This window comes from Camelus dromedarius, chromosome 36 (genome assembly GCF_036321535.1).
Source record: "Camelus dromedarius isolate mCamDro1 chromosome 36, mCamDro1.pat, whole genome shotgun sequence".
NCBI lineage: Eukaryota > Metazoa > Chordata > Mammalia > Artiodactyla > Camelidae > Camelus > Camelus dromedarius.
The window spans coordinates 7,344,872-7,356,313 of NC_087471.1; the positions used below are offsets into that span (position 1 = coordinate 7,344,872).

Sequence of the window (11,442 nt, forward strand, 5' to 3'; positions counted from 1 at the left end):
CATGCCATAATGTGCTACTATGTACTTTGTGGAAAGCATAGAAGTTCTCTTCTGCTCAGTAAGACTCTTTTCTTAAATAAACTCTGTATCATGAAAAAAAAAAAGGGAAGTTTTCAAGCAGCTGTTGAGAATCAGAGACACCATAATAGCTGTTCCATTAGGGCAGGGAACAGACAGATAGATGCCTGGGGTCCGCTGTGCGCCGTGACCCCAGACAGGTGGGTCGCTGCTCTTGCCCACATCTGCCCGGCGAGTAAGAAGGCATCACTGATACTCTTTTCCAACATTTAATCAGGATGTTTCTTTAGCTCAAACATCCCCACCTAATGACCTTGATTCTCCTACTAGCAGTGTTACGTCATAGTGTTCCTTGAAACTTCCATGGTGGTTGTTGGGTGTGCCGTCTAGAAACAGTCACTTCTTTCCCGTTAGGATGCACCCGTCCAGTTTGGCAAACGGGCGGCTGAGGCCCCAAAAGAGAATTACTTGCTGAAACAGAGGGCGTTGTGATAAGGGAAGCTGGAAGGGATTGCACTGCACGCGCACTCAGAACGTGCCCAGAGCACCAGCAGAGCAGAGGCCCCAAACTAAAATTTTTTTAGAAAAAGACTAGTCTTTGGTATTTCAGGAGAATCACTGAAGTAGTCAGTGTAGGAAAAAAAAAAAAAAAAAACACAGACACTGTGAGCCTACACTGTCTTTATCTCATGGCTTGGTTTGGTTTGTAATTGGGCCCTCCTGAAACTCACATCTTCGCCTGTCGAGCTGGTGTCAGCAGTCACTCACTCTCATTCTCAGTCTCAGGTAGAGTGATAATAGACCCAGTAGGATCTTGGGTGGTGGTTTTTTTCTGTCCCTGAGCAATTAACTGTTTGAAGTGATTCTTTCTGGGGAGAGGGTAATTAGATTTCTTTCTTTATTTTAATGGAGGTACTGGGGATTGAACCCAGGGCCTCGTGCGTGCTAGGCATGCGCTGTACCACTGAGCTGTACCCTCCCCTCCTGTACCAATTGAAAATCAAACCAGAGCTCATTAAATACCCATTCAGAAGCTGTTAGCAATATACATCATAAAGATAGATTTCTAACTCTTCATCCCCCCCCCCTTTTTTTTTTACATTTTGCCACGTTCATTCCTTCTCTCTCTGTCTCTCCCCACTCCCCAACTCGGCCCTTTGAGAGGGGGTTGCGTAAATCATGGCTGTAGAACAAGTGGATCGTCTTACCATGGCCGCTTACTACATGCAGCGCAGTCTATAAATTCAGGAAGTTTGACGCTGACACGATACTTCAGGCTACAACCCATATTCCAGTTTTGTCAACTGTCCCAGTAATGTCTTCTGTAGCAATTTCTGGTGCAGGATCCAGTCGGGATCACGTGTTATAGTAACCATGTCTCTTCATTCCTCTTTAATCTGAAATCGTTTCCTTAGCCTTTCCTTGTCTTTCATAATATTGACATTTTTGAAGATGGTGGACCAGTTATTTTATAGAATTTTTTTTCGTTTGGGTTTGCCTGATGTTTCCTCATGCTTAGGATTCAGGTTATCCATTTTTGTGCAATGTCGTGTCCTTTTCAAGTATGATATCCAGAGACCCATCATGTCCGTTCATCCCTTATTGGTGATGTTAATGGACCATGAGGGTAAGATTTTGCCCGCTGTCTTTTCTATTTTAAAAATAGTACTTCCTGGCGGGGAGGGTATAGCTCAAGTGGCAGAGCGCATGCTTAGCATGCTTGAGGTCCTGGGTTCAATCCCCAGCACCTCCTCTAAAAATAAATGAATACATACATAAATATCAATCAGTCAATCAATCAACCTGATTACCTCCCTCCTCCCCCCCAAATAAAAAAATTTAAAATAAAATAGTACTTCCTATTTTTCCCTTTTGTAATTAATAAGTACTTTATGGGGAGATAGTTTGAAACACTCCTGTTTCTCAGCAAGCTCTTCCCTTCGATAGCAGTTTTATGATTCTTGAATGAATCACTTTCCACTGTGGTGCTTGAAAATCTCATTGTCATTAAAAAACATTTGAGGAGTACGCCTAGCTGCTCGGCACTGTGCTAAACATTTTATAGTCACCCTTTGAGGTAGGTAGTATTATTACCCCCATTTCACAGATAAGAAAACTGAGGCACACAATGGCTATCTGCCCACGGTCACCCAATAAGTAAGTGTTGGCAGGATTTGAACCCAGGCTGTTGGTCTCCAGAGCATGTGTTCTTACCCACTGCATAAAGCTGCCTATTCATCTTTTACTGTGTGAATTCTGTCTTTACCTCTGAGTTTAACAAGACCATGTCTTCCTGGGATAAGATAAATATCCACTAGTGCTTTCTTTCCCTACTTCGATGGTCTCATTTCTGTACACGCAGACCCTGAGATAGTCACTGGCAGTTGAGAGTTCGGATTTAGAACCTGAGAGGGAAACTATGGGTCAAGTTCAGGCTGAGGAGCATCTCCCCTGGTCTTTTTGGAGTCAGTTTTGACTGTCGTGTGATCAGTGTTTTCTGATTTTGTCCTTGTTTGTGGCCGACAGGTCCATCCTGGAGCCGCTTTTGGAGCGCAGGGCCTCGTCCGGTGCCCGAGTGGAAGAGCTGGCCCTCCGCGAGGACGGCGAGAGCCGGGTCAGCAAGTTCAAGAGAAAAGACTGGAGCTTGAGCAAGTCCCAGGTCATCGCAGAGAAAGCGCTGGAGCCTGATCTGCTGGTAAACGAAACAAGCCAGACACAGCACCACAGGTTTACAGGGCTTTCCCTGTAGCTGGGCACCTCACCAACCACTTCACAGCCGTGGGTCACCAGATGGAAGCCTGGCGTGGTTTCTCAGGACGTGGCAGCCTGTGAGGGTGTCAGATCTCAGGCTGTGCTGAGAAAAGTGCAGACAGAGATCAGAGTCTAAATCAATAGTGGCGTAAGATTTACCCACAGTGTAACATGTGGGCTGATGCTTGGAGTGTGGTTCTCGCCACTGTGTTCCATAAGGCTGTCCAAACATTGTCATTTCTCTTCTTTTTACTTAAAAAAAAAAAAACCAAACAGGTACTTTTTCTTCCATAAGCCACATCAAGTTGTTAAGTGTGGCAGGACCAGCTCTCTCTGATAGTCAGCGTAGCTTATTTCCAACCTAAATGACACTATGGTTGAAATCAAGTCCGTGGCCAGCTGGAAAATTGTCTGTGGTCCCCTGGTCCCCTGGTTCCCTGTCAGTGTCTTTGCCCTCGTGCCCCCCAACAGCGATAAGCTTAGAAAGGGCTCCTGGAGTTTTGCCCTTTTAACAAGTTTCCGCCCCGTAGGAGGGTTGTTCCGAGCATTGATGAGCTCAGCCTTCCTCACCATGAGGACGTTTCGCTGTGTCTCCCCACCCCACCCCCCGACTAGAGTCCAGCCAGGAAAGCACAAAGGCCGAAGAGTCTCCAGCTGTCGGACAATCGGCTGACACCGTTTCATGGCTCTTCACCGCCTCAGTCGACATCCCTCAGCCCACCCCCACTCACTCCTAAAGCTACCAGGACCCTGAGTAAGTTCCCCTATAGAGACCCCTTGTCTTTGTGGTTTTAGGGGATGGAGTATGTGTGTGAATCTGGACCATTTTTAGCCAAAATAGACACAAGGTGTATGAGATTGTTGTGAAGTTGATTTAATTCAGGGATGGTGGGTAGAATTCAGTTAGAGTCTGGCAAGGTGTCCTTAGGATGGTAAGAGTCATTAAACTTTTCTGTACAGAGATCCACAGGGTCTCACTGTCCCTTTTCTAGTTGTGAAGGTATCAGTGAGGTAGATCTGGACAAGGACCAGACAGGAAGCGAGTAACCTGGGAACTGTTGGGTAGATAGCCGTGTACTTTATGTAGCCAAGGGTCCAAAATAAGGAAAAGAAATAGACCCATTCTATATAGTACTTAAGAGCCAAGCTTGGGGAATCAGCAGCACACAACGCCTGAGAAGAATTATAAGGTCCCCTTGGCACAAAGGAACAGCAGAGGGGGAAACCATCGTACCAAACAGGGGACAATGGTCAGCCAAGAGTCAGAGATAATTCAGGCAAGTTTTCCTGGAGCAAGTGGATCTTGCCCCCTTTACATGATAGAACTATGACAGTTCAATTGAACCAGTATTTATTGACTACCTAGTATGTGATGGATGCTTTTTCTAAGCACTGGGATATGTCAGAGAACAGAGTAATACTCTGAGTTCTAGAAAATGTTCTCATCTTCAGCTTAATAGTAAAAGCCCTGAACCCAAAATGGGATTTTTTACTCAAGAACGTCTTGTGAAGCCTTCTGGTGAGTGAAGGGCACTGCATTTTTCACAAAGGGTAAGGGATCTTTTCCATTCTGTCCACAGAAGCAATAGAATGTGACCTTAGTGATGTGATAGACCAGGTTGGAAGTCCCATGAGATTCCTTGATGAATTCTCTCTGCCTTCATCCACTTTGTGTCATTTCCAGGCTCCCCATCTTTGCAGACGGATGAGCAGATGACTCCTACTGTCCCACCGCCCCCGCCCCCCAAAAGCAAGCCCTACGAGAGCAGCCAGAGGAACTCCACAGAGGTAGGGGGGCCACAGCGGTCATAGGGGGCCAGGGCGCCTCCCCCCCAACTCATGGGGATGCAGCACTGGATGTCCCAAGGTTTTTAGTAGGCAGGTTTTCTCATCCATTTTTCACTCTAATCGAGTCTTGGTTCAATCCTGAAACCATGAAAGGGGAGTTTTCAGTGGGAAGGAACCATGTGCAAGTAGACCTTTCACACATTGAAGGTAGAGCTTTTTTTGTACCTCACCTTGGGTACAGGCAAGTGAAATAAGTGAATTCTGGTTCACATTTAAAGAGTTTACTTCCTCCAAGTGAACATTCTGGAATGGCCTCTGATGGATTTCCTTCATTCATTCAACACATATTTATTGAGTCCTCAAGTACTGGGGATGCAGCAGTGTTGGTGTGTATCTCATTAACGCAAAGAGAAAGGGGGAGATGGAATCAGTCTTGTTTCCTTTTTCACCTTGCAAAGGCTGTGTAGATAAACTCAGATCAGTTAGAAGCTAACGCAGAAAGTCGGAAATGTGGAGGAGACGGCAGAATTAGGGAGAAAGGTAAGACTCATTTCTCCTTCCGTGTGTCTGCTCCACCAGATTGCGCCCCCACTGCCTGTCCGAAGAGAAGCCAAAGCCCCACCCCCTCCACCTCCAAAAGCTCGGAAATCTGGCATCCTTTCTTCTGAGCCTGGATCCCAGTAAGGATCTCGTCCTCTCTCTGGAACTCTGAGTGCCCTGGACCACTGATGCCTGGGAGCTGGCCTCGGGGAGGCAGTGTCCTCATTGCATGGGGCCCCCGCTGGCTGCCTCTCCTGATCTGGGATTGAGGTTCACCAGCTCAGAACTGGTTTCATTCTTTCGAAAGCTTCCCTTTGATTGATGCCTGGGTCCCTGCCGCATCTCCTCCAGTCCATGTGGAATTCTGGAATTGGCCAGATCCTGTGTGTTTCTCAAAGGAGAGATCTCCCTCCCCGTTACTACACTGCAGCCTCTGGTGCAGAGCCACCGGGGGATCCAAGAACCTGGAGAAGTTCTTCCCCCACCGTGGTGGTGGAGGAGCCACCCCCGTAACCTAGTCCTTGGAGGAATTTCTCGCTTGGTTTCTGAAAAGCTGTGCGTAAGATTTAGTTCTCTCCCGTGGACATACCCTATTCCTCAGAACCTATTGAAAGAGACTGAGACAAGTACTTTGGTAGCCAGAATAGTCTATCTTTCTGAGGTCTGCTGTGTCTTCTTGGAGGAAAAGAACATCCTTTTAAGGGAGATGGGCTGCTTTCAAGTAAGAATGGCTATCATCGTTGAAAGAACTTGGACTCCATCATGAGCCCTGAGCTCCTGCATCCCTGACCCCCATCCACCTGTGGCTTGGGAAAGCTGCCCCTCACATCCCCCACCAGGAGTCCCCCACACTCCCAACTAAATGGCCTCACTGCCCAACAGTCACTCTTTCCTCCCACGGACTCTTGAAGCTCCTTTTTTTGTACACAGTTCCCCGTCACCTCATCTGAGCTCAAATCACTGGATCTGAGGGACTTGGCAGCCTGGATTCAACTGCTTCTCTTCCAGATCTCAGTTGGGTGTCTCGGTGACCCCTGGCTGCAACCTGATTTTGCCCTGGAGAATACAGTGCAATATCTCTCTTTGGTTATTTATTCCTCTTGATTGTGGAATTGATTTGATTACATATTTATGGTACCAATGTCAATATTCTTTTCGGAAGGAAAAAATGGGGTAATTGAGAGGATCAAATACTATCGACACACACAGAAACAGCCACACAAAGTTAAAGACATTTTGACCTGGAAAGGCCTTAAAGTTCATACAAAACACACCCTCACATTGTAGATAAGGAAACTGAGGCTACGCACAAAAAAAAAATTGCAATATTGAGTCTCACTACTAATCCATCCTGCTGACCAGAGTTATCCCCAGGTGACGTCTAGAAGGCAACCTGACAGATTCTTCCATCCCTACCCCGAGTTGGAACAGCAGTGGAAGTGTCCCAGCTATTTCTATACCACTTAGGTGTTTATAGCAAAATAGAAAACTTTTTGAATGTAGATCCCGGGGGCCACCCTTTGGGTAGGCTCTCTGGGGGACAGCCTGGCCAGGTCACCTTTCCTTTCAGGTGGAGAGAGAAGGAGAGAGTTTACCTCCGAGAATCAGGGCTCGCTGGCCTCCACCTCTTTTAGGAGAGACGTGTTAATTCATCACAGGGTCAGGGAAGTCAAAACAGAACAGAACAGAACAAAACAAACAAAAAAGCGTCTGAGATGTGTCCAGCCTTACTCAAGAAATTCATGTGCATCTTTAAAAGTGCTACTTTCTTGTTTTTGTTCCACCTGAGAGTGAGGTGTTGTGCCAGGCAAGAACCTGGGCTCTGGAAGTAACCCGTTCAGGTTTGAGTCCACCCACCTATGTCATCTCTCAGCTTTGCAAGCTCCCGCAAACTATTTGAAATTCTCTGGAGTTTTCATTTCTTCGCTTTTCAGAATAGGGCTCATCCCTGCCACACAGGCTGCTCTGGGGCTCAGGTGAGATGGAATATGTGCAGTAGGTGCTCATGAAATGGGCCTTTCTGGTGGTCTCTGCTGGGCCTGAGTAAGATCGGGAACTTTCAACACGTGATTGAGATTCTTTGTTTTTGTTTTTTTTTTTTTTTGCGATCATTTGGAACGTGAGTGCAGGTTAGCGCTGCGCGTAACAGTTCCTCTTCAAAAGGTGGCATCTCATGTAATTATATCTGGAGACAAAGCATTAATAAGACCTGAAGAGGATTTTAAGTGGCAAGAAAAGAGAATGAGAAGGAACGGATGGGCTCTGCAGGGCTTACTTGGAGCTGGGAGCAGCTTCTGAGAAGTTGCCGGGCAGACTGGCTGGCAGGGATTCGAGTACCTCACCCCACTTTCCAGGCTGCCGTTAAAATAGAAGGATGTAGACTAGGTCACAAAGAAACCAGACCAGAAGCACATCCCTTCCGAGCAGTGGGGGTGAGTCCTGCAGCCTGGCTTTGGTCAGAGGCTTGGGACATCAGATACACCAGTGCCCAAATGCCTTCCCTTTTTAAAAATGTTTTTCCATAGGACTCCCTTCCCACAGTTATGGAAATACTAGATCTCTCCTGGCTGAATACAAAGGATTCCAAGTAATGTTGTGAACAGTAGGTCACAGGGAGACACTGGAAGGGTCATCTCCTTGGGAAGCCACTGGGTCAGAAAGAGTCATATTTAACAAAAGATCCTAAGTAATGTGTGTCCTGAAATCAAAGATGGAGACGGCAAAGAAATGCCTTGTGATTACTGTAAATCTAGGAGAGATGAGGGCCAGGGAATGAAAAGAGAAAGACCTGGTCTTTAGTTTCCTTGGTAAGCTTTCTGAAATATTGAAAGACGTTGGAAGTAGCCCCTAAATTGTCACAACCTTGTGGGTATTGATTTATGGGATTTTTTTTTTAAATCCCTTTTTCCCTCTTTCTCTATCCTGGTGACTTGTATTGCTTTGAGGTCATTTTTTAAGAATTGTTTTGTTCAGCATATATTAAGCTCTTACTGAATGCCAGACACCATCCTAGACCCCCAGGATATGGCGGTTCAGCATGTCCAAAGGAAACAGCCCCAGTGTACAAGGACTGTGGTGTGCCGTGGGATTGGCAAGAGAATGGCGTTCAAGGAAAGTGAAACCCTAAATAAGGCTGCTGGGCCGTGGGCTGCCTCCCCCTCCTCCACCTTCACACCTTGATTCCAGAGTTACAGTCATTGTCTTCAATCAGAGAGACCCATGAAGAACAACTGCCACCCTCAGGTCCCTAAGACAAAACCAGAGATGAAGCCGGGTTAGAAATAACGATCTCCCTTTGCTGACTCTTTCCAAGTTTCGAGAGTCCTTCCCCCAGATTATGGGCTTTGAAACTGAGATATAACTTATATGCAAGTTAGAGGCACAGATCTTAGGTGTACAGATGGATGGAATTCTGTGTTAGCGCACACGCACGTCACCACCTCCCAGACCCGTGGACTGCTTCCGGCACCACAGAAGTGTCCCTTATAAAAGGTATTGTCATCTTATAAAAGGTATTTCAAAGGCCCTTCAATTTTGTATCTTCCTTCTTCTCACTTTTCAGGTATAATGAAAAGGGAAGAAAAACCGCACCATCAACACAGAACAAAACTCTAATGAATATAGCTTTGGGCAAGTCGATTTGTAGTCAGTCCCTGGACTTCAGTTTCCTCGTGTAAAAAAAATACGTGTTTGAGGTTACGTGATTTTTAGAATCCTTCCAGCCCTAGCTCTCTTTTATTATAAGTAAATCAAAGAGAGAGAGAAGGAAAGTTGTTGTTCAAAGGCTTTTAGAGCTATACACCATGCCTAAGTGGGATTTTAAAATTAAGTTGGAAAAGGTAAGTTCCTCTTTGGGTGGGTGGAGAGTGCAACCATCAGTTCTAATCTACAGAAGGTAAAAGTTTTCAGGCTGATGACTTCAGGCAGATTCTTATAATCCAGGCAAGCCTCATCTTTTTATGCTGCCCAGACTCATCCATCAGTCATGTTTTCTGAGTTGTTCATCCAAACTTTGTCAAAAGTCTCAGTAGCCATGATTTTGTAAATGAGTTGGGTTTCAGACATGAACCATTAAGAAGATGTGCATTGAACTAGAGAATTTTTGTTCAGATTTGCTGTTATTTATTTTGTAAATTAAAAATGGTAATGTATTTTCAAGTTCATTGTGTACTTAGCTTATTATTAATTACTCTTACGTTCATGAAATGAAATCATTCCTGAACTCTTTCTTACCGTTGCTCCTTCACAACCTCACACCCACTGTTCCTTCTGGTCTCATTTCATCACAGGTCCTGTTTGTTTCAACTTGTGCTGTGGGGTCATCGAGTCATCTTTGCCGGGAAGCAATAAAAACTGCAAACTGTTTGGTTCTTCCCCCACCTCCGCCCACACCCCATTCATCCGTTTGGCATCTGATCTGACAGTTTTCTTATAACAATTAGTTTAATACAGAAGTTCTATTTCTCCACTCATTCACCACAGATAACTAGGCAGAGGGAAAGGGAGAAATGCAGAGGTTAAAAGGGATATTTAGTAATAACTTCCCTGGAAAGGATGGGAACTGATTCTCAAACTAAGTTGAACAAACTAGGTTGAACCTGGCAAGAAGCCACAGCCCAGACCAATTCGATCAGAATATCCAAGGGAAGGGGGTGGGACCCAGGCAGTAGTATTTCTTTTAAGTCTCTCCCATGTTATTCCAGTGTTAGGCCAAGGTTGAGAACCAATGCCTTAGAGGAAAGAGCAGCTTTAGAAAATTGGTGTTCAAGGTGCATTTCTTAAACTCCCTGCTGCTGGTGGGTCAGATTGGAAAGAAGGGGCAGCTGCATTCCAGCTAGCGTAGCACCACTGGTTTTTGGTTTTGGCTTTTAATTGAAGTATAGCTGATGACAATGTTGTGTTAATTTCTAGTGTACAGCATAGTGATTCAGTTATATATATTCTTTTTCATTACAGGTGACTACAAGCCATTGAATATAGTTCCCTGTGCTATGCAGTAGGACCTTGTTGTTTTATATATAGTAGTGTGTGTCTGCAAATCCCAAACTCCTAATTTATCCCTCCCCGCCTTCCCCTTGGTAGCCATACGTTTGTTTTCTATGTCTATGAGTGTACTGCTGTTCTAAATCCTGGGCTTATGCATAGATTTTTTTTTTTTATTTTAAAGAAGGCATCCCAGTGCTTTAAAACTTGTACAGTTTATAGCTTTTTAGGGCAATAATGCTCCACTGTCTGTGTACATAAGAATCACCAGAAGGCTTGTTCAAAATGCAGATGGCTTGGGCTCCAAAGACTAAGTCAGTCAACCTGGGTAATCTTAGGATCTAGGGTCCCCACTGAGAAATGCTACTTGAGAGCATCTTCCACTGTCAAAATGTGTAAGTGCTGTTACCCCATGCAGTGATTCTTAGCTTTTTTCCCCAGTCACCTCGCTTCTAAAACTTTTGCTAGAAATGGTCTATCTTCAAGCCGTTCTTTCTGTTAGTTGATCACTTAAAGCTGTGTATGTTTGAGAACTTTTTAAGTGTATCATTCAGTATGTTTCCTCATCCTTTATTTTGAAAGGATGCAGACTTCTTTTTGAAGCTACGTTGATGAGTTAGAGACTTCTTCAGATTCAGGAAAATGTTTAAAATTTTAATAAAGGGCTCATTTTCTCTCCTTCCCCCTAGTAATTTGGGCCATTGGAGAATCAAACATCTGACGTGTTCACATAAATTGCGAATAACCTGATGCCATCGCCAGCCTCTGACTTCAGCATCAGGGAGCTGGGCTGAGAGCATCTTTTTGGTACCCAAGTCAGCAATGTCCACAGCTGTCTCCAAAGAAATTGTCCCAAAGACAAGCTTTGGCCAAGGAAACCTGATTTTCCAAACAGGATGCATTAGATAAACAGGTGTGTGGGCTTAATTTTGTAATGTGTTAACTCATGTAAAGATTGTAAATTAGATTGTTTTTATATAGTAAAAAATAGTTCCTGAGTGTTTGGCAACGTAAAAGCCTCTCATCCTGTGTCATATGAGCTGATTAATGAAATAATGCAGTTTTGCCTTCTGTTCCATTAAAAAAACTAAGGTGATTGTGGACCACTTCACTGCCTAATTTCATTAAGGAGGGAGGAGAAGTTTTTGGATTCCATTTTAGAGAGTTCTCAAATGGAGATATTTGGGAAATCTAGCATTGTGCAGTAGCAATTATTTGTGTTAAAAAGTAGGGGTTTTCTCCCCCATGGGGGGTTTCTGACGCCTGTTTAAAGTCTTTTTGGTGCGCCTGGGGGGTATAGCTCAGTGATAGAGCATGTGCTTGGCATGCACGAGGTCCTGGGTTCAATCCCCAGTACCTCCG

The 11,442-nt window shown here is 44.9% G+C and overlaps 1 protein-coding gene and 1 non-coding gene across 2 annotated transcripts in view; both read left to right on the forward strand.

The window, feature by feature from the left end:
• Positions 1-9,255, forward strand: part of DOCK5 (dedicator of cytokinesis 5) — a 176,548-nt gene extending 167,293 nt beyond the window's left edge. Inside the window, exons 49-52 of the mRNA XM_031442198.2 lie at positions 2,545-2,713; positions 3,385-3,523; positions 4,454-4,557; positions 5,137-9,255. Coding sequence (XP_031298058.2) covers positions 2,545-2,713; positions 3,385-3,523; positions 4,454-4,557; positions 5,137-5,241 — 517 coding nt within the window. The 3' untranslated portion in view covers positions 5,242-9,255. The remainder of the gene's footprint in view (positions 1-2,544; positions 2,714-3,384; positions 3,524-4,453; positions 4,558-5,136) is intronic.
• A 2,115-nt stretch (positions 9,256-11,370) lies between these two features.
• TRNAA-GGC (transfer RNA alanine (anticodon GGC)) lies at positions 11,371-11,442 on the forward strand. The gene has a single exon. It is a non-coding gene; the product is annotated as a tRNA-Ala (tRNA).